The sequence below is a fragment of the Rhinoraja longicauda genome, chromosome 28, assembly GCF_053455715.1.
Source record: "Rhinoraja longicauda isolate Sanriku21f chromosome 28, sRhiLon1.1, whole genome shotgun sequence".
Taxonomy (NCBI): Eukaryota; Metazoa; Chordata; class Chondrichthyes; order Rajiformes; family Arhynchobatidae; genus Rhinoraja; species Rhinoraja longicauda.
In genome coordinates this window covers 29,668,839-29,692,069 of record NC_135980.1, presented here as the reverse complement: position 1 = coordinate 29,692,069, position 23,231 = coordinate 29,668,839, and the positions used below count along the sequence as shown (strand labels likewise).

The 23,231-nt window shown below is 48.8% G+C and overlaps 1 protein-coding gene across 1 annotated transcript in view; it reads left to right on the top strand.

The window, feature by feature from the left end:
* Nucleotides 1-1,008: 1,008 nt before the first annotated feature.
* The window catches only part of acsbg2 (acyl-CoA synthetase bubblegum family member 2), a 64,639-nt gene continuing 42,416 nt past the window's right edge, over nt 1,009-23,231 (top strand). The window contains exons 1-2 of the mRNA XM_078423984.1: nt 1,009-1,253; nt 11,822-11,945. Of these exons, the coding sequence (XP_078280110.1) occupies nt 11,857-11,945 (89 nt within the window). The 5' untranslated portion in view covers nt 1,009-1,253; nt 11,822-11,856. The remainder of the gene's footprint in view (nt 1,254-11,821; nt 11,946-23,231) is intronic.

Sequence of the window (23,231 nt, the reverse complement as noted above, 5' to 3'; positions counted from 1 at the left end):
CCCCACAGCCATCAGGGTATTAAACACCACAACCTCCAAATAGGCTCTGAATTACATCGGGTCTGAAGAAGGGTCTCGACCCGAAAAACCTCCAAATAGGCTTCTGAACTCATAAACACATGTCACATCATATATGTTGATTATTTTTATTAATGTCTTTTTACCTTACTAATGTCATTTTTTAAATCTTACTTACCCTTGGAATATTACTGCTGAGGTGACCCGTTGTCTTGTCAAATACATTTCATTGTACCGTTGACCCTGTGCCAACCTACATATGACAAATAACATTTATTATTATTATTGTTATTTTGTGTCTATCTTCTGAATTACATAGGCTTGGAGACATTGGTTTTGTCTTTTTGCACTATTATAGTTTTTTAAAGTGTGTGCGTCTGCGTGTGTGTGTGAGTGTGTGTGTCTGTGTGTGGCTGTGCGTCTGCGTGTGTGTGTGAGTGTGTGTGTCTGTGTGAGAGTGTGCGTGGGTGTGTGTATGTGTGTGAGAGTGTGTGTGTCTGTGTGTGTGAGTGGGTATGTGTGTGTGCATGTGTGTGTGTGTCTGTGTGTGTGAGTGGGTATGTGTGTGTGCATGTGTGTGTGAGTGTGTGTGTGTCTGCGTGTCCGTGTGTGTGAGTGTCTGTGTGAGTGGGTATGTGTGTGAGTGTGTGTATCTGTGTGAGTGTGTGTGTATCTGTGTGTGTGTGAGTGTGTTTCTGTGTATCTGTGTGTGTGTGAGTGTGTTTCTGTGAGTGTGTGTGTGAGTGTGTATCTGTGAGTGTGTGTGTGAGTGTGTATCTGTGAGTGTGTGTCTGTGAGTGAGTGTGTGTGGTTCACTGCCAATGCCTCTGACAGAATAGGAGTGTGTGCGTTGCAGGGAGATTGGACGGAGAGGGGGAGCCAGGCTGGCCAGGCTGGCCTGCCATTCAGTGATGCACCAATGAGTTAGAGAGCAGAATGGAGATGTGGCCTTATACGGGGTGTGGGTAGATGGGGTGACGAGCTACCTGCAGACTCTTGCAACCAATGACTGCTACAGCCGCGTTACATCAGCGAGTGGCGTTGAGATTGAAGCGAGCTGCTTGTGGAAACAATGCAACGCTTAGCCTAGCCTCCACTAGCCCAGCCTAGCCTACACTAGCCCAGCCTAGCCTCCACAAGCCTAGTCTCCTATACAGTCCAGGCTGCTCCTGTGTGTGGACCAGGCACACAGCCCACAAACTGCAAGACCAGCGAGCCCTGTCATCCACGCAAAAGTAAGCTTTATTTTTCCTATTAAACATTTAGCAGCGGCCTCTGTTAAAGCATTGTCGTCCTCTGTTAAAAGTAATTTTTTTAATACCAAGTTTTGCATTAAAACCTCTGTTAATATTTTTGTGCCAACAAGCCTCTGTTAAAGTATTTTTTTAACCTGCAATCCGCTTTAAACTTCTCTGTTAATATATATAGTTTTAATCTGCATTAAAACCCTCTTGTTAATATCATTTTTTTTAACCAGTACTCTGCATTAAACGCTTCTGTTAAAAGTATTTTTTTGTTTTAACCAGCTCTCTGGACTCTACGTTAAAAGCCCTCTGTTACAGTATTTTTATTTTTCGCCTCTGCATTAAACTCCTCTGTTTTAAAAGCATTTTATTAGCCAGTAGTTTAGTATTATAACTCCTCTGTTAAAGTAACGTGCTGCAGAAATGTGTGCTTTTTTAACAAGGAAGCGTGCGAGTACATTACATTAGAGAGGCGTGGAGGGAGGGAGGGAGGGAGGGTGTGTTTGTGTGTAACTATATAAAATGTTCGTTTCATTTCCTTGTGGAAATGGAAGCTGGTTTTGAAGGCGAACCCCTTTCGTGAAATTTCTTGGGAATGTACAACAACAAAAAAAGGGAGTCGAGGTCAAAAATGAAAAAATGTTGAATGAAATATGGGATTTCCCTCTCTCTCTCTCTCTCTCTCTCTCTCACACACTAATAAATTGGGCCTAATATCTGCAGAATCCTCTGACCCTGAAGTCTGAAGACTGCGGCTCTTTTAAGAGTCTTTACATATCATAGAGAGAGGAAAACACCCTTATATTAAAAAACACTGAGATGTGTGTGTGATTTCAGCCGAAATCTTTAAATATTGGTATGTCCATAGATGTGGTTTTTAAAAAAAATTACAAACTATTAAGGGTTTTTTTTTAAAGCGATTTCCAAGAATGACAATTTTACAATTAATCTGATGGTGCAGGATTTTATAATACACATTGTCATTTTCTACATTGCTCCTTGTAAAGCCAAAGACACTAAAATCAATGTGACCGGTGACTATGTGCTTTTATAATCACTGATTCGATGCATTTTACTGCAGTTTGAGCAATATTGTTAAAAGTCTTCCCCCTTCAAATGTGTAAGGTGGTACACAGATTGCACTAGTGGGAGAGAGTCTAGGACCAGAGAGCACAGCCTCAGAGTAAAAGGACGCACCTTCAGAAAGGAGATGAGGAGGAATTTGTGTAGGAAGGAACTGCAGATGTTGGTTTAAACCGAAGATAGAAACAATATGCTGGAGTAACTCAGCGGGACAAGCAGCATCTCTGGAGAGAAGGAATGGGTGATGTTTTGGGCCGAGACTTCTCCAGATGAATGAATTTCTTCAGTCAGAGGGTGGTGAATCTGTGGAATTCATTGCCACAGACGGCTGCAGAGGCCAGGACTTTGGGCATTTTTAAAGGTGGAGATGGACAGGTTGTTGATTAGTGAGTCAGGGGTTATTGGGGAGAAGGCAGGAGAATGGGGTTGAGGGGGGAAAGATAGATCAGCCATGATTGCATGGCGGAGCAGACTTGATGGGCCACATAGCCTGATTCTGCTCCTGTGACTTATGAATACTTCGTAGGAGACCTGCCTAATACCTCACAACAAAGGCAGACATAAAAAGCTGGAGTAACTCAGCAAGTCACACAGCATCTCTGGAGAAAAGGAATAGGTGACGTTTTAGATCGAGACCCATCTTCAGACCTGATGAAGAGTCTCTCCCCAAAACGTCACCCATTCCTTCTCTCCAGAGATGCTGCCTGTCCCGCTGAGTTACTCCAGCATTTTGCGTCTATCTTTGGTGTAAACCAGCACCTGCAGTTTCTTCCTACACAATGTTTTTTTCCGCAACTCCGACGAGGTTGTTAATGGACGGTTGTGGTTCGTTCGAGACTCACGAATCCTGTTGAGGAATTGACCAAGGGTAGAACAGTAACCAACGATAAACGACGGCACGCAGTAGAGTTGCTGCCTCACAGTGCCAGGGACCCGGGTTTGATCCTGACTACGGGTGCTGCCTGTAACGGAGTTTGTACGTTCACCCCGTGACCTGCGTGGGTTTTCCCCAGGTGCTCCGGTTTCCTCCCACACTCCAAAGACGTCCAGGTTCGCAGGTCAATTGGCTTCAGTAAATAGTAAATTGTCCCTCGTGTGTGTAAGGGGTCGGTGGTCGGCACGGACTCAGTGGGCCGAAGGGCCTGTTTCCGCGCTGTATCTTTACAAGTTTGGGATTGTCGTATCGTGACGGAATTGCTTGTCACTTGGATTTCGAGGTTACAATCTAATATTTGAAATTGTACCATTTTTTAATTTCTGAAAATATGCGGCCTTAAAAATGAGGTTGATAATTTAAGAACCTCGAGGCAGGACATAAAACAATACTTTTTTTTGTGGCTGATTATTTTTTGTTTTTCCATCCTTGCTCGTAAGTCATAGGAGCAGAATTAGGACATTCGGCCCTTCGAGTTTTCTCTGCCATTCAATCATGTTTGATCTATCTTTCTCTCCCCATTCTCCTGCCTTCTCCCCCATAACCCCTGACACCTGTACTAAGAAAGAATGTGAGTATTCTATTCTATTCCTTGGAGCGCAGGAGGATGAGGGGGGGGGGAATCTTATAGAGGTGTCTAAAATCATGAGAGGAATAGATTGGGTGGACGCACAGTCTCTTGCCCAGAGTAGGTGAATCGAGGACCAGAGGACAGAGGTTTAAGGTGAAGGGGGAAAAGATTTAATAGGAATCTGAGGGGTAACTTTTTAGACAATAGGTGCAGGAGTAGGCCATTCGGCCCTTTGAGCCAGCACCTTTCACACAAAGGGTGGTGGGTGTATGGAACGAGCTGCCAGAGGAGGTAGTGGTGGCTGGGACTATCCCAACGTTTAAGAAACAGTTCGATTATTTTTCATAGATTTAGAGATACAGCGCGGAAACAGGCCCTTCGGCCCACCGGGTCCGCGCCGCCCAGCGATCCCCGCACATTAACACTATCCTACACCCACTAGGGACAATTTTTACATTTGCCCAGCCAATTAACCTACATACCTGTACGTCTTTGGAGTGTGGGAGGAAACCGAAGATATCGGAGAAAACCCACGCAGGTCACAGGAAGAACGTACAAATTCCGTACAGACGGTCTCCCCGTGACCTGCGTGGGTTTTCTCTGAGATCTTCGGTTTCCTCCCACACTCCAAAGACATGTAGGTACATGGTTAAGACAGGTTTGGAGGGATATGGACCAAACGCAGGCAGATGGGACTAGTGTAGCTGGGACAAGTTGGCCGGTGCGGGCGAGTTGGGCAGAAGGGCCTGTTTCCATGCTCTGTGACTCTAGTACCTGGCTCCACTACTTCCTCTGACAGCCCGAAGGTAGACACAAAATGCTGGAGTAACTCAGCGGGACAGGCAGCATCTCTGGAGAGAAGGAATGGGTGATGTTTCGATTTGGAGCCTTCAACCTGTTCCATGTACCCACTGCCTTTTAGATTTATTTATAACCAGGAGTATCTCATAAATATTTGTTACTTGATATCTTTTTTCTCGGCCGTAGTTCATTCATATTCTCTTGGTTCTCTAATGTTATTCCAACTCCGGCATCACTGCCTGTGCTTGTAGAATCGTAGCTGGACACAAAATGCTGGAGTAACTCAGCGGGACAGGCACCATCTCTGGAAAAGGTCATAAGGAATAGAAGTAGAATTAGGCCATTCGGCCCATCAACTCTACTCTGTCATTCGACCATGGCTGATCTATCTCTCCCTCCTAGCCCCATTCTCCTGACTTCTCCCCATAACCTCTGACACCTGTACCAATCAAGAATTACTCGTATACTAATCAAGGATAGTTGTGGTTTCGGATCAAGACCGACCCATTCCTGCTCTCCAGAGATGCTGCCTGTCCCGCTGAGTTACTCCAGCATTTTGTGTCTATCTTTGGTGTAAACCAGCATCTGCAGTTCCTTGTGTAGGAAAGAACTGCAGATGCTGGTTTAAATCGAAGGTGGACACAGGTAACTCAGCGGGTCAGGCAGCATCTCTGTAGAGAAGGAATGGGTGACGTTTCGGGTCGAGACCCTTCTTCAGACAGAGAGTCAGGGGAGAGGGAGACACAGAGATAAAGAATGTAAGGTGTGATAATGAGACATCAAAGGGGACGAAGGTCAAGGAAAATGGAGAATAGATCTAGGCGAAGGTGACAACGAGGCACACAAAGTTAATTAGGGGACAGTCAGATTGGTCGGAGAACCAGGATGGGGGAGAGATGGAGAGAGAGGGAAAGTAAGGGCTACTTGAAGTTAGAGAAGTCAATGTTCATACCGCTGGGCTGTAAACTGCCCAAGCGAAATATGAGGTGCTGTTCCTCCAATTTGTGCTGGGCCTCACTCTGACAATGGAGGAGGCCCAGGTCAGAAGTGTCAGTGTGGGAGTGGGAGGGTGAGTTAAAGTGTTTGGCAACTGGGAGGTCAGGTAGGTTTAGGCAGACTGAGTGGAGGGCTGCATCTCCGGCGTAGATTCCCAGCCTCGCGAGGTGCTCGAGATAAAAGTACTTCACGATCTTCCAACCCCACTGATGTTTATTTACTTATTGCTGATTTTCCTTCTCTTTAATATAGTCAGGAGCCTTTTGCAATTTTGCCTGACCCTATTCAGGGACAACAAGTTTATGTGCAAGAAGGAACTGCAGATGCTGGTTTAAACATTTTTTTTTCTGAAGAAGGGTCTCGACCCGAAAACGTCACCCATTCCTTCTCTCCAGAGATGCCGCCTGTTCCGCTGAGTTACTCCAGCGTTTTGTGTCTATCTTCAAAAGAAGTCTAATGTTGGTAGATTTGAAAAAAAACCCAGCAGGTTTATTTGAAAGACTTTTTTTTTTCTCCTTATTTTCTGCAGCTGCTACAAACCAGTGTTTTTATTCACAAAATGCTGGAGTAACTCAGCAGGTCAGGCAGCATCTCGGGAGAGAAGGAATGGGTGACGTTTCTCTCCCGAGATGCTGCCTGACCTGCTGAGTTACTCCAGCATTTTGTGAATAAATACCTTCGATTTGTACCAGCATCTGCAGTTATCTTCTTATACAAACCAGTGGTTATTTCATTCAGAGGGACAGGCAGCATCTCTGGAGAGAAGGAACGGGTGACGTTTTGGGTCGAGAAGAATAGGAGTCTGAGGAAGGGTGTTGAACTGAAACGTCACCCTTCCCTTCTCTCCAGAGATGCTGCCTGTCCCGCTGAGTCAATCCAGATTTTTATGTTCATTTTACTGCTCTTTTCACACCTTGCATTTCCTTGTACCGTTCCATCTCTCGTTTCCCTCTCCCCTGACTCTCTGTCTGAGGAAAGTTCTCGACCCGAAATGTCACCCATTCCTTCTCTCCAGAGATGCTGCCTGACCTGCTGAGTTACTCCGGCATCATCCTGTGTCTATCATTTGATTGAAAAAAATAACCGAGATGTGGGAAAACAAGGAATGTCCGTGTAGGTGGACACACGGTGCTGGAGTAACTCAGCGGGTCAGGCAGCATCTCTGGAGAGAAGGAATGGGTGACGTTTCAGGGTGACGAGACCCTTCTTCAGACTGATTCTTCAGAACGTCCGCGTTGCTTGGGCGTGGATTTGTGCAAAGATCGGGAGTGGTACATACTGCATGCTCAATCTTTTTTGGTCTTGTGGCCTTTAATAAGCAGCAGGAACGTAATGTTGGGTGAGAACTGGTGGCTACCTTTCGTCATAACCCTGAGGGAACCTATCCCAGTGTTAAGTGGTTGTTTTGAAATGATGCAAGGAACATTGAGGAGTAATACGAAGGGATCATTTTCCATCATTGGTCAATAACATTGGTTATTAAGATTGTAGGGTGTACTGCCACAGACCACTCAACAACACTTGAGATTGTGGGGAAAGAAAGCTGGAGAACCTGCTGAGAAACAGGCCGTCAGAAACGTCTACCTTCCAGGGAGGCACGGTGGCGCAGCGGTAGAGTTGCTGCCTCACAGCGCCAGAGACCCGGGTTCGATCCCGACTATAGGTGCTGTCTGTACGGAGTTTGTACGTTCTCCCCGTGACCTGCGTGGGTTCTCTCCGAGTTCTTTGGTTGCCTCCCACACTCCAAAGACGTACAGGTTTGTAGGTTAATTGGCTTGGTGTAAATGTAAAAATTGTCCCTAGTGTGTGTAGGATAGTGTTAGTGTGCGGGGATCGCTGGTCGGCGCGGTCACGGTGGGTCACGGTCACGGTCACGGTGGGTCACGGTCACGCTGGTCGGCGCGGTCACGGTGGGCTGCAAGGTCTGTTTCTGCTCTGTCTCTTAAACGAAATCTAATAGTTTAGTTTCGAGATACAGCGTGAAAACAGGCCCTTCGGCCCACTGAGTCCGTGCCGACCAGCGATCGCCACATACCCTAACACTGTCCTACGCACACGAGGGACAATTTACAATTTACAGAAGCCAATTAACCTACAAATCTATGTTTTTGGAGTGTGGGAGGAAACCAGAGCTGCCGGAGAAAACGCACGCGGTCACAGGGAGAACGTACAAACTCCGTACAGACAGTGCCCTTAGTCGGGATCGAACCCAGGTATCTAGGGTTGTGAGGCTGCAACTCTACCGCTGTGGCACCGTGCCGCCCCTCATGGAAGCAATGGGCATGCAGACGGTTTTAGACAATAGACAATAGGTGCAGAAGGAGGCCATTCGGCCCTTCGAGCCAGCACCACCATTCAATGTGATCATGGCTGATCATTCTCAATCAGTACCCCGTTCCTGCCATCTAATCAAGAACTTGTCCATCTCTGCCTGAAGCGATTCTTGTGAATCGTTCTTTAGAATACCAGTTGGTCTGGGAGTCCATGTGATTTTAATTATGTGTTGAACATGGGATCTGTGCTGGCTGCGTCATTGCCTCAGGAAGGACAAGAGATACAGTTTATTTATCAAAATTAATCTGATCTCAGTTTGTTCCCAATTATTCCAGCTCATTTACTGCAGCCATGTTTTGGTTTAGTTTAGAGACACAGTACGGAAACAGGCCCTTCGACCAGCGATCCCCGCACACTATCACACACACACACACACACACGCGCGCGCGCACACACACACACACACACACACACACACACACACACACACACACACACACACACACACACACACACACACACACACACACACACACACACACACACACACACACACACACACACACACACACACACACACACACACACACACACACACACACACACACACACACACACACACACACACACACACACACACACACACACACACACACACACACACACACACACACACACACACGTTTACACTTATACCAAGTATACAAACCCAAACCAATTAGCCTACAAACCTGCACGACGTCTTTGGAGTGTGGGAGGAAACCGAAGATCTCGGAGTGAAACCCTCACGGGTCACGGGGAGAACGTACAAACTCCGTACAGACGGCGCCCGTAGTCAGGATGGAACCTGGGTCTCTGGCGCTGTGAGGCAGCAACTCTACCGCTGCGCCACCGTGCCGCCCTGACTTCTTATGGAATCGTAGATATCACAGCACTGATGAATGTAGGTGTGTCAGTGTGAGATCCTCCTAGGGAACTATTTGTTCCCCATGTTCCTAATCTGTGAAGTCATGCAAAAATACCAGCCGGGTAAAATGGCCGTGTACGGGGGGCAGGGGCAGCTGGAAACAGTGAGGCAGCTTGGGGGAGGCATTGCCATACGATACGATATGACCGTAGATCATTTATCCCAGGAGGGAAATTGGTCTGCCAGCAGTCTTGAAACACACAAGATACACGAAACATGACATTAAGTGATATGGAAAGGCTTGGGGAGGTGCAAAGATTGGGGAGTGAGGGGGGGGGGGGGTGAGTCTACCCCACGGGGGAGGGTTGTACAGTTTGACTGCCACAGGGAGTGTGGATCTGTGGTGTTATGTGCTGCATCTTGGTGGAACCGAGGGATCTCGAGCTGAGGGGAGAGGGCGGGGTTGGATGGCAGTGAGATACTCACATTGTTGCACGCACACACAGTCTCTCTGTCACACGCACACACTCACGCGCTATCTCACGCGCACTCACTGTCACACGGTCTATCACACACTCGTGAACAGTCTCTCACACACAGTCTCTCACACACGCACGCACACAGTCTCCCACACACACGCACACACAGTCTCTCTCTCACTCACACAGTCCCTCTCTCACTCACACTCACACTCTCTCTCTCACACACACTCACACAGTCTCTCTCTCACACACACACACACACACACACACACACACACACACACACTCTCTCTCTCACACACACTCACACTCTGTCTCACACACTCACACAGTCTCTCTCTCACACACACTCACACTCTCTCTCACACACACTCAGTCTCTCTCTCACACACACTCACACTCTCTCTCACACACACACACAGTCTCTCTCACACACACTCTCACAGTCTCTCTCACACACTCACACAGTCTCTCTCACACACTCACACTCTCTCTCACACACTCACACTCTCTCTCACACACACTCACACTCTCACACACACTCACACTCTCTCTCTCTCACACACACTCAGTCTCTCACACACACACACACACGCACTCACACTGTGTATACACTATACGGCGAGCTATGCTCATGTATGTATGGGTATTTATGTATATATAATATGTGCATGTATATTTATAAATATACACGTACATCTCTCGTTTATTATATTGTTTACAGTGCACTACGTTTACATATTCTGTTGTGCTGTTGCAAGTAAGATTTTCATTGTTCTGTTTACATAAAAACATAAAGTAGGTGCAGGAGGAGGCCATTCGGCCCTTCGAGCCAGCACCGCCATTCAATGTGATCACGGCTGACCATCCAAAATCAGTACCCCGTTCCTGCTTTCTTCCCATATCCCTTGATTCCATTAGCCCTAAGAGCTAAATATAACTCTCTTTTGAAAACATCCAGTGAATCGGCCTCCACTGCCTTCTGTGGCAGAGAATTCCACAGATTCACAACTCTCTGGGTGGAAAGGTTTTTCCTCATCTCAGTCCTAAATGGCCGACCCCTTATTCTTAATGTGTGATCCCTGGTTCTGGACTCCCCCAACATGGGGAACATATTTCCTTCATCAAACCTGTCCAAACCCTTAATAATTTTAGTACTGTAAAGTTAGTAAGCTAAAGTTAGTAAAGTTGGAAATCGAGGACATAGGTTCAAGGTGAAGGTGAAAAGGTTTAATAGGAATCTGAGGGGTAACCTTTTCACACAGAGGGTGGTGGGTGTATGGAACAAGCTGCCAGAGGAGGTAGTTGAGGCTGGGACTATCCCAACGTTTAAGAAACAGTTAGACAGGTACATGGATAGGACAGGTTTGGAGGGGTATGGACCAAACACGGGCAGGTGGGACATGTTGGCCGGTGAGGGCAAGATGGGCTGAAGGGCCTGTTCCCATGCTACATCACTCTATGACTCTAGGTTTAGTGGGACACGGGCCAAACGCAGGCAGGAGGGACTAGTGTATAGACAATAGACAATAGGTGCAGGAGGAGGCCATTCAGCCCTTCAAGCCAGCACCGCCATTCAATGCGATCATGGCTGATCACTCTCAATCAGTACCCCGTTCCTGCCTTCTCCCCATACCCCCTCACTCCGCTATCCTTAAGAGCTCTATCCAGCTCTCTCTTGAAAGCATCCAACGAACTGGCCTCCACTGCCTTCTGAGGCAGAGAATTCCACACCTTCACCACTCTCTGACTGAAAAAGTTCTTCCTCATCTCCGTTCTAAATGGCCTACCCCTTATTCTTAAACTGTGGCCCCTTGTTCTGGACTCCCCCAACATTGGGAACATGTTTCCTGCCTCTAATGTGTCCAATCCCCTAATTATCTTATATGTTTCAATAAGATCCCCCCTCATCCTTCTAAATTCCAGTGTATACAAGCCTAATTGCTCCAGCCTTTCAACATACGACAGTCCCGCTATTCCGGGAATCAACCTAGTGAACCTACGCTGCACGCCCTCAATAGCAAGAATATCCTTCCTCAAATTTGGAGACCAAAACTGCACACAGTACTCCAGGTGCGGTCTCACCAGGGCCCGGTACAACTGTAGAAGGACCTCTTTGCTCCTATACTCAACTCCTCCTGTTACGAAGGCCAACATTCCATTGGCTTTCTTCACTGCCTGATGTACCTGCATGCTTCCTTTCAGTGACTGATGCACTAGGACACCCAGATCTCGTTGAACATCCCCTCTTCCTAACTTGACACCATTCAGCTAATAATCTGCCTTTCTATTCTTACTGTAGTTGGGACATCTTGGCCGGTGTGGGCAAGATGGGCTGAATGGCCTGTTCCCATGCTGCATCACTCTCTGACTGTAAGCCTGCGTGACGTGTATCCTGGTTGTGTGATGTGCATCCGTCGCCCTGGCGCTCCTGGCTTCCTGCCACCGCTAACACATCGACTTCCTGCATTCCATGTGAATTTAACACTGGTCGTTTTACTTCCTTAACAGCAGCAGCAGGAGCAGAAGGCTTGTGCGGTTCGGCGATGTCGTTGAGCGATATCCAGGCACCTCTCGGGGTGTCGGGCCGACCCCTGGCAGACGGCCCCCTACTCGACGCCGAGTCCCAGCCCAGGTACGAGACAGCTATCGTTTCCCACTCCCCCAGCCTTCAAATACGCACTGCACACAATTGGTCTGCGACAAAGTTTGGATTCCGCCTTGAAATGATTACCACGGCCCTGTTGCAAGGGCGGCCCAGTGGCGCAGCGGTAGAGTTGCTGCCTCACGGCGCCAGAGACCCGGGTTCCATCCCGACTACGGGCGCTGTCTGTACGGAGTTTGTATGTTCTCCCCGTGATCTGCGTGGGTTTTCTCCGGGTGCTCCGGTTTCCTCCCACACTCCAAGGACGTACAGGTTTGTAGGTTAATTGGCTTCGGTAAATTATCCCTTGTGTGTGTGGGATAGAACTAGTGTACGGGATGATCGCTGGTCAGCACGGAGCCAGTGGGCCGAAGGGCCTGTTTCCACGCTGGACCTCGAATGTCTACGTCCTACAAAGACTAGGTCAGATGGGACGTGTTGGTCGGTGTGGGGAGGTTGGGCTGAGGGGCCTGTTTCCACGCCATTTCTATAAACTCATTGGATATGTTTGGAAGGCGGAGATAGTTAGATTCTTGATTGGTACGGGTGTCGGGGGTTGTGGGGAGAAGGCAGGAGAATGGGGTTAGGAGGGAGAGATAGATCAGCCATGATTGAATGGCGGTGTAGACTCGATGGGCCGAATGGCCTAATTCTGCTCCTACCTGTAAGTTTCCCCGGTGTGGGACAAATAAAGGAATATATTATAATTATTATTATCACTCAGGACCTTGTAACTAAAACTGAACAAAAGGCCGTGTTGCTTGTGTGTAGTTGAAGGGACATTCTCGGTATTTAAGCTGTCCGTGGCCTTGCACGTATTGTGCGGGCCTTGCTGGGTGAGGAATGCATTAATCACGGGTCCGTGTAGCAGCCTGAGTAACTACAGCAGTAACTCTCGAGGAGAGCCCTCCAAACATGCTCATTATGAGTGAGTCATTAGCGAAGCACTCGGTGTGTACCGGCAGCACGATAAACCAGTTAAAAACGGCTCTGACTGACAAATATGCCATCAGAAACATCCCTCAGCATTGCTGTAAAATCTCACGTGTGTTAGCAGTGGGAGGAATGAACAGGTTTGTCATCAGACAGGAATGGCATCCATCCCACTCCTTTGTCTAAAGAACAAAAATAGGCCTGCACTAGATAGATAGATAATAATGATGTAGAGTTTCAAAGTCTACAGAGAGACTTGGGCCTTTTGGAAGGGTGGGCTGAAAGATGGCAGATGGAGTTTAATGCTGATAAGTGTGAGGTGCTGCATTTTGGTAGGACAAATCAAAATAGGACGTACAGGGTAAATGGTAGGGAATTGAGGAATGCAGTGGAACAGAGGGATCTGGGAATAACTGTGCATTGTTCCCTGAAGGTGGAATCTCATGTGGATAGGGTGGTGAAGAAGGCGTTTGATATGCTTGCCTTTATAAATCAGAGCATCGAGTATAGAAGTTGGGATGTAATGTTAAAATTGTACAGGGCATTGGTGAGGCCGAATCTGGAGTATGGTGTGCAGTTCTGGTCGCCAAATTATAGGAAGGATGTCGACAAAATGGAGAGGGTACAGAGGAGATTTACTAGAATGTTGCCTGGGTTTCAGCACTTAAGCTACAGAGAGAGGTTGAGCAGGTTGGGTCTTTATTCTTTGGAGCGTAGAAGGTTGAGGGGGGATTTGATAGAGGTTTTTAAAATTTTGAGAGGGACGGACAGAGTTGACGTGGGTAGGCTTTTCCCTTTGAGAGTGGGGAAGATTCCAACAAGGGGACATAGCTTCAGAATTGAGGGACAAAAGTTTAGGGGTAACATGAGGGGTAACTTCTTTACTCAGAGGGTGGTGGCTGTATGGAATGGGCTTCCGGTGGAAGTGGTGGAGGCAGACTCGATTTTATTATTTAAGAGTAAATTGGATAGGTATATGGATGGGAGGGGATTGGAGGGTTATGGTCTGAGAGCAGGTAGATGAGACTAGGTCAGGGAGAGTGGTCGGCGTGGACTGGTAGGGCCGAACGGGCCTGTTTCCGTGCTGTAGTTGTTATATGGTTATATCGATATAGATATAGATATAGATAGAGCTAGCTCTGGGGGCTAGTGGAATCAAGGGATATGGGGAGAAGGCAGGCACGGGTTGCTGATTGTAGATGATCAGCCTTGATCACAATGAATGGCGATATTTATTCACAAAATGCTGGAGTAACTCAGCAGGTCAGGCAAGGAAGGAAACGGGGCTTCCCCTCCTCCATTATAGATGAGGCTCTCACTAGGGTCTCTTCTACATCCCGCAGCTCCGCTCTTGCTCCCCCTCCCCCCACTCGCAACAAGGACAGAATCCCCCTCGTTCTCACCTTCCACCCCACCAGCCAGCGGATCCAACATATCATCCACCAACATTTCCATCACCTACAACGGGACCCCACCACTGGCCATATCTTCCCATCCCCTCCCCTCTCTGTGTTCCGCAGAGACCGTTCCCTCCGTAACTCCCTGGTCCACTCGTCCCTTCCTACCCAAACCACCCCAACCCCGGGCACTTTCCCCTGCAACCGCACGAGATGCAACACCTGTCCCTTTACCTCCCCCCTCAACTCCATCCCTGGACCCAAACAGTCTTTCCAGGTGAGACAGAGGTTCATCTGCACCTCCTCCAACCTCATCTATTGCATCCACTGCTCTAGATGTCAACTTATTTACATCGGCGAAACCAAGCGCAGGCTCGGCGATCGCTTCGCTGAACACCTGCGCTCGGTCCGCATTGACCAAACCGATCTCCCGGTGGCCGAGCACTTCAACTCCCCCTCCCAATCCCAGTCTGACCTTTCTGTCATGGGTCTCCTCCAGTTCCATAGTGAGGCCCACCGGAAATTGGAGGAACAGCACCTCATATTTCACCTGGGCAGCTTGCAGCCCAGTGGTATGAACATTGACTTCTCCAACTTTAGATAGTTCCTCTGTCCCTCTCTTCCCCTCCTCCTTCCCAGATCTCCCTCTATCTTCCTGTCTCCACCTATATCCTTCCTTTGTCCCGCCCCCCTGACATCAGTCTGAAGAAGGGTCTCGACCCGAAACGTCGCCCATTCCTTCTCTCCTGAGATGCTGCCTGACCTGCTGAGTTACTCCAGCATTTTGTGAATAAATACCTTCGATTTGTACCAGCATCTGCAGTTATTTTCTTATACTACAATGAATGGCGGTGCGAGCTGGAAGGGCCTAATGGCCTCCTCCTCCTGCACCTATCTTCTATGTTTCTATGCTTCTTGGCTTGGTTAGCAGCTTATTAGACTTTGGAGATACAGTGAGGAAACAGGCCCTTCGGCCCAGCCGAGTGCCTGCCGGCCAGTACATTAGCACTACCTCACGTGCCAGGCACAATCTTACAGAAGCCAGTTAACCTTCAAACCTGCACGTCTTTGGAGTGTGGGAGGAAATTGGAGTGCCTGGAGAAAACTCGCTGGGAGGACGTACAAACTCCGTGCAGACGGCGCCCATAGTCGCGATGGAACCCGCGTCTCCGGCGCTGTGAGGCAGCAACTCTACTGCTGCGCCACCGTGACGGCCCCACCAAGCCCCCTGTTCTCATCCCTGGCAAGAGATGCAGAATGTTATCTTCTCCCTTGCCCAGAAGAAGGGCCTGGTTTACAGGGGAGGTGGGCTGGTCTGTGCATTCTTGAGGTTGATCTGTAAATGAACTGATCTTTTGGGTTTGGTGAGAGCTCTGGTTAATTATTGCCGCAACATCACACATCGACTCAGGGACTTTGTGCCAAGATGCCATCAAAACCAGCACACTCTTCTCTAGTTTGGGGGGGGGGGGAGGGCACCAAGTGCTGGAGTAACTCAGTGGAATATAGGGTCATAAGAGACAGGAGTAGAAATAGGCCATTCGGCCCATCAAGTCTACGCCGCCATTCAATCAGGTTACAGGGAGAAGGCAGGAGAATGGGGTTGAGGGGAAAAAAAAGAGATCAGACATTATCGAATGGCAGAGTAGAGTCATAAGGAATAGGAGTAGAATTAGGCCATTTGGCCCATCAAGTCTACTCCACCATTCAATCATGGCTGACCAATCTCTCCCTCCTAACCCCATTCTCCTGCCTTCTACCCCTGACACCCGCACTAATCGAGAATCTATCTATCTCCGCCTTAAATATATCCACTGACTTGGCCTCCACAGCCTCCTGTGGCAAAGAATTCCACAGATTCACCACCCTCTGACCAAAGAAATTTCTCCTCATCTCCATCCTAAAAGAACGTCCTTCAATTCTGAGGCTGTGCCCTCTGGTCCTAGACTCTCCCACCAGTGGAAACATCCTCTCCACATCCACTCTATCCAAGCCTTTCACTATTCTGTATCTTTCAATGAGGTCCCCCCTCATTCTTTTAAACTCCAGCGAGTACAGGCCCAGTGCCGACAAACGCTCATCGTGGGTTAAACTACTCATTCCTGGGGAGAACATGGATCTCTGGGTCATCAGTCTGAAGAAGGGTCTCGACCCGAAACGTCACCCATTCCTTCTCTCCAGAGATGCTGCCTGACCCGCCGAGTTACTCCAGCATTTTGTGTCTGTCTTGGGGGCAGGAGAAAGTGTCTTATGAACCTGTTGCCAAAGATTGGAATTTACCACGTTATTTTTTTTCTCCATAATCCAATTCAAATCCGGCCGCTCCTGAGATGGGAGGCAAAGTAGCATGGAGAGAGTCGATGTGGAGAGGACCTTTCCACTAGTGGGAGAGTCTAGGACCAGAGGGCACGGCCTCAGAATTAAAGGATGTTTCTTTAGGAAGGAGATGAGGAGGAATTTCTTCAATCAGAGGGTGGTGAATCTGTGGAATTCTTTGCCACCGAAAGCTGTGGAGGCCAAGTCAGTGGATTCTTTTGAGGGAGAGATAGATAGATTCTTGACTGGTACGGGTGTCAGGGGTTACAGGTAGAAGGCAGGAGAATGGGGTTAGGAGGGAGAGATAGATCAGCCATGATTGAATGGTGGAGTAGACTTAATGAGCCGAATGGCCTAATTCTGCTCCTATCACATAAACTTATGAACAGTGGCACAGCGGTAGAGCTGCTGCCTCACAGCGCCAGGGACCCGGGTTCGATCCTGACTACGGGCGCTGTCTGTACAGAGTTTGCACGTTCTCCCTGTGACCGCTTGGGTTTTCTCCGCTTGCTCCCGTTTCCTCTCGCACTCCGTAGACGTGCAGGTTGGTAGGTTAATTGGCTTGGGTAGAAAATTGTAAATTGTGCCTAGTGTGTGTCGGGTACTGCTAGTGTACGGGATGATCGCTGGTCATCGTGGACTCTGTGGGCCGAAGGGCCTGTTTCCATGCTAAATCCTAAACTCTGTCTCAATACATATTATACTAAGACCAGTGTAGATGGGGCATGTTGGCCAGTGTGGGCAAGTTGGGCCGAAGGCCTTGTTTCCACGCTGTAAAACTCTATGACTCTAAGGTGTATATATATATATATATATATATTAATTTAAACCATATTTAAACCATAGATAGACACAATGCTGGAGTAACTCAGCGGGTCGGGCAGGATCTCAGGAGAGAAGGAATGGGTATATATATATATATACTTGTTTATGGTATCTTGTCTTTCTAATTTCTGAACTATGAACTAAAAAAAACGAAATCAGTCTGAAGAAGGGTCTCAACCCGAAACGTCACCCATTCCTTCTCTCCTGAGATCCTGCCCGACCCGCTGAGTTACTCCAGCATTGTGTGTCCACCTTTGGTTTAAACCAGCATCTGCAGTTCCTTCCTAATTGAGAATCAAATGGAAGTTGTGGCAGTTCGGTTCAGGCAGAATGCAAATAATGACAGTGTTTTTTTTTGTCCTTGAGGTTTTGACAGGGTGCCAATAGAGTGCAAAGGTTAATGTACTGTTAATGCATGACTATTCACTCTCTGGGCAGTGCACGTGCATCATAGGTTATTTCGACACGTCTGACAAAATTGAATGACTTTCCAAAGAAAAAACCTAGGTCTAAACGTTCATCTGCAGACACGAGGAACCGCAGATGCTGCTTTCCAAAAAGAGACGCAAGAGTGCTGGAGTAACTCAGCAGGTCAGGCAGCATCTCTAGAGAACGTGGATAGGTGACGTTTCACAGAGTGCTGGAGTAACTCAGCGGGTCAGGCAGCATCTGTGGAGAACATGGATAGGTGACGTTTCACAGAGTGCTGGAGTAACTCAGCGGGTCAGGCAGCATCTGTGGAGAACATGGATAGGTGACGTTTCACAGAGTGCTGGAGTAACTCAGCGGGTCAGGCAGCATCTGTGGAGAACATGGATAGGTGACGTTTCACAGAGTGCTGGAGTAACTCAGCGGGTCAGGCAGCATCTGTGGAGAACATGGATAGGTGACGTTTCACAGAGTTCTGGAGTAACTCAGCGGGTCAGGCAGCATCCCTGGAGAACGTGGATAGGTGACGTTTCTGGTCGAGTCCCTTCTTCAGACTGATTGCAGTGGGGAGGCCGAGCTGGGAGAGAGGAGGGGCAGGACAAACTGGTGAGTGATAGGAGGATACAGATGAGGGGGGGGGTGTTTGATAAGCAGATGGTTGGACCAAAGATGAAAGGAATAAAGGTGTGAGTTAAGGATAGAAGAGTTGAGAATTGTGCAGCCAGAGGAAGGGAGATTGGTGGAGGAGTTCAGTTTATAATTGTCGAGGTACAGTGCAAAGCTTTTTTGTCGTGTGCTTTCCCGTCAACGATGACGATGCATGATTGTAATCAAGCCATCCGCAGTGTGCAGATAAAGGGCGCAACATTTAGTTGTCAGGGATGCGTGGGTTCGATCCTGACCACGGGCGCTGCCTGCACGAAGTTTGTACGTTCTACCGGTGACCGGCGTGGGTTTTCTTCGGTTTCCTCCCACTCTCCAAAGACATGCTCATTGGTTTCTGTAACTTGTTCGTGGTGTGTGTGGGATAGCATTTAGTCAGTGCAGACTCGGTGGGACTGTTTCTGCATTGTCTCTCTAAAACCTAATGGTGGGGGAGGATTGCTGGCTCTGCTGGCTCTGCTGGCTCTGCTTGCTCAGTGACTCAGCCAGCCAGTTGGACTGTTACAGCCAGTTGGACTGTTACAAGGAGGCTCTGAATTTTTATGTAGATTTTTGTCGGCGTTTTTTCTTTTCTCGAGTTAACTTGAAGCTTTTTTTGTTTTTAAACGCCCTTTGAAACTGTTTGGGGGATTTCCCCTCGAGTGTTGGGGAAAGTTGCAAAATATCTTTTCCTCTTAAACGTTTTGATTATCAACAGAGGAGGAAAAATGAACTCCACCATGAGTGAATAATAAGATCAACCCACACACATCCAGTCGCAAATCATACAAAGGAGAAGGGTCTCGACCCGAAACGTCACCCATCCCTTCTCTCCAGAGATGCTGCCTGTCCCGCTGAGTTACTCCAGCACTCTGTGTCTATCTTCAAATCGTAAAGCATGGAAACAAACCCTTCGGCCCAACTAACAATTGGTGGGCAAGATGTCCCATCCAAGTTAGTCCCATTTACCTGGCCCATATCAACCTTTCAAAGGCAGAGAGACATAGATAGATTCTTGATTAGTGCGGGTGTCGGGGGTTATGGGGAGAAGGCAGGAGAATGGGGTTAGGAGGGAGAGATAGGTAAGCCATGATTGAATGGTGGAGTAGGCTTGATGGGCCGAGTGGCCTAATTCTACCCCTACTCCTTATGACCTTATTTCCTACCATGTACCTGTCCAAAAGTCTCTTAAATGTTGTTAGACAGAAAAAAGCTGGAGGAACTTGTTGGGACAGGCAACATCTCTGGCGAGAAGGAATGGGTGACGTTTCGGCTCGAGACCCTTCAGACCTGAAGAAGGGTCTCGACCCGAAACGTCACCCATCCCTTCTCTCCAGAGATGCTGCCTGTCCCGCTGAGTTACTCCAGTATTTTGTGTCTATTTTCGGTTTAAACCAGCATCTGCAGTTCCTTCCCACACGCGTGTTCATGCTCTAATGTTCCTTTAATTGTCACGTGTATGACGTGTAAACGTACAGTGAAGTTATTTTCGTACAAAAGATCTGGAAGAGTGTTGCCACACACCATCACGTACCGAGTTAGCAAAGTGTACAGAAATAGTTCACTGAGGCCGCATGCAGGAGACGCCATGCCTTGCTGCCATTGCCCAACTCCGTGCTGCAGTGCGTGCGAGCGCAGCCCGTTCCAGGCGAGGCCCAGGCTGTTACTCACTCCTCGCCCCTCCCTCTTTGGATGCCTCGCCCCTCCCTCTTTGGATGCCTCGCCCCTCCCTCCTTGGATGCCTCGCCCCTCCCTCCTTGGATGCCTCGCCCCTCCCTCCTTGGACGCCTCGCCCCTCCCCGCCCCTCCCCTCCCCCGTCCACCTTTGTTCCCTGGAGGGGTGGGAGTCTCCCACAGCCGACCTTGAGGGCGCGGTGGGCCAGACCCCGGTTCCCTTTCCTCCTCTCCTCCGGCCTCACTCCTCGCCCCCTTGCGTCCCTCGTCATTGTTCCCTCCCCCCCCCCCCCCCCCCCCCCCCGGTCTTCAGGGACCGGCTCGGCGGCTCCCCCTGCAGGCCGCCGCCCACTGGCTTTGGTTTAGTTTAGAGACACAGCGCGGAAACAGGCCCTTCGGCCCACTGGATCCGCACCGGCCTACGATCCTCTCACTTTAACACTATCACACACTATCACACACACTAACACACACTAACACACACTAACACACACTAACACACACTAACACACACTAACACACACTAACACACTCACACACACACACACACACACACACACACACACACACACACACACACACACACACACACACACACACACACACACACACACACACACACACACACACACACACACACACACACACACACCCACACACACCCCACCAATTTACATTTACACCAAGCCAATTTACCTGCAAACCTGCACGTTTTTGGAGTGTGGGAGGAATCCGAAGGTCTTGGAGAAAACCCACGCAGATCACGGGGAGAACGTACAAACCCCGTACAGACAGCACCTATAGTCGGGATCGAACACGGGTCTCTGGCGCTGTAAATGTTCTAAGGCAGCAACTCTACCGCTGCGCCACCGTGACCGCCCCCACCCAGTCTTGCGTTCGGCCCCGGGGGATCTGCTTGGCTGCTGTGGGAGATGTCCGAATTCCGTGGGGCAGACGCTAAGCTTCCCAACGTCGCCCTGTGCTGATGGCCGCTGGGATGGCAGAAAAGATAGCATAGCACTCTCCTGAAGATGGACACAAAGTGCTGGAGTAACTCAGCGGGGTGGGCAGCATCTCTGGAGTGAAGGAATGGGCGACGTTTCGGGTCGAGGCTTCTAAAGAGCGTTCTGAAGAAGTGTCTCGACCCGAAACGTGAAACTTAATAAATCTCCTGCAGTTGATTTTTTTGGGGGGGTTTTCCCCCTTTGTACACTGAACAAATTTCCAGGACTTCATTCCTGAATGCAATTGTCCTGTTGCTGCTGGGAACTTTGAGCATGAGAACGCTAGGCCTGTCTTTCCTGAGGTTACCACTGTGGAATTTCCACATTCCATGAGAGACTTCAAGCATTGGATGCTGTTCAATCTACTAAATCAGAGTCACGTGTCCAACTATGTTGTCGGTGCACGTTTGCGATCACACTTGGTCGTCCACGAAGAAAATGTCAACAAAGTTCGTGCCAAGTTCATAATTATGTCTGAAAGACTGGGTTACAGGAATGTAAATATCGAATTTGTGTGCAGTCTTTCGAGACGCTGTCAATTGGTAGGGAGTAGAACAATTAAAATGGAGGCACTAGGAACTGCAGGTGCTGGTGTACAAAAATTAAAAAGACACAGTGCCGGAGTAACTCCAGGAGGCACGGTGTCGCAGCGATAGAGTTGCTGCCAAACAGCAACCGATCCTCGCCCCGTTCCATCCTGACCCCGGGTGCTGTCGGTACGGAGTTTGTACCTTGTCCCTCGTGAGTTTTCTCCGGGTGCTCCGGTTTCATAGAAAATAGGTACCGTAGGAGGCCATTTGGCCCTTCGAGCCAGCACCACCATTCATTGTGATCATTGCTGATCATCCACAATCAGTAACCCGTGCCTGCCTTCTCCCCATATCCCTTGATTCCACTAGCCCCTAGAGCTCTATCTAACTCTCTTTTAAATTCATCCAGTGAATTGGCCCCCACTGCCCTCTGTGGCAGAGAATTCCACAAATTCACAACTCTCTGGGTGAAAAAGTTTTTTTCTTACCTCAGTTTTAAAAAGGCCTCCCCTTTATTCTTAGACTGTGTGTGTGTGTGGCCCCTGGTTCTGGACTCCCCCAACATTGGGAACATTTTTCCTGCATCTAGCATGTCCAGTCCTTTCATAATTTTATACGTGAGACAAGCTGGACATGGATCTGGAGCCTCAGGAAGTCTCCATTCACCCCCATTGGAAAAGCATCCTGAGTGTGACAGAGTTCCCACTCACTTCCTTCCGCATGTCCCGTCCTGTCCTTCCTGCGTGTGCTTTCAGCTGCACATACATTAAAGCCGCACTGAGGTAACACCCAGGCCTTTGTTTCCGGTCCCTGTTGGATCCATGTTGTTGTGTTCATCCATCTGGTGCTGTGTTACTCAGCAAGTGCCGAAGCCCAATCAAGGGGGAATGTTAGCCTGGCCTTTGAGACCAGTTATTTATACCTTGCATATATTCCATAATGATGTGGCAGAATTGTTTTGAATTCTGTTGTGGTTTAATAAAACTCCTGAACAGTGGCGCGGCAGCAGAGTTGCTGCCTCACAACTAGGGTTGCCAACTGTCCAGTGTTAGCCGGGACATCCTGTATTTTGGGCTAAATTGGTTTGTCCTGTGTTAGGCCCGCGGGACGCTGTAGTAGGCCCGGGGGACGCCACTGTAGTAGGCCCGGGGGACGCCACTGTAGTAGGCCCGGCGGACACTGTATGCTAATGGAGTGGGTTCGCCTATCGGAGGTTGCGCAGCAACCCGCCTCCCGGCCTGGGCGGCCGCCGTTGGTGGAGCGGGAGCACGTGGCCGCTGGCTGGGTGAGGTCACGTGGGGCGCGGGGCGGTGATGTATTTGGGAGTGAGATAGTTGGCACCCCTCCTCACAACTCCAGAGCAACTCGATCGGCAGAAGTTTAAAAATGTGAAAACAATCCAAAGAATGAACTGGAAGATTTATTTGGAGAATATATTAGTTAGAAAGAGAATTGTTTGTGCTTGGAATATCAGGGGCGTTTCGGGTGTGTAAGGGGTGCAAAGGTAGAGTTGCTGCCTCGCAGCGC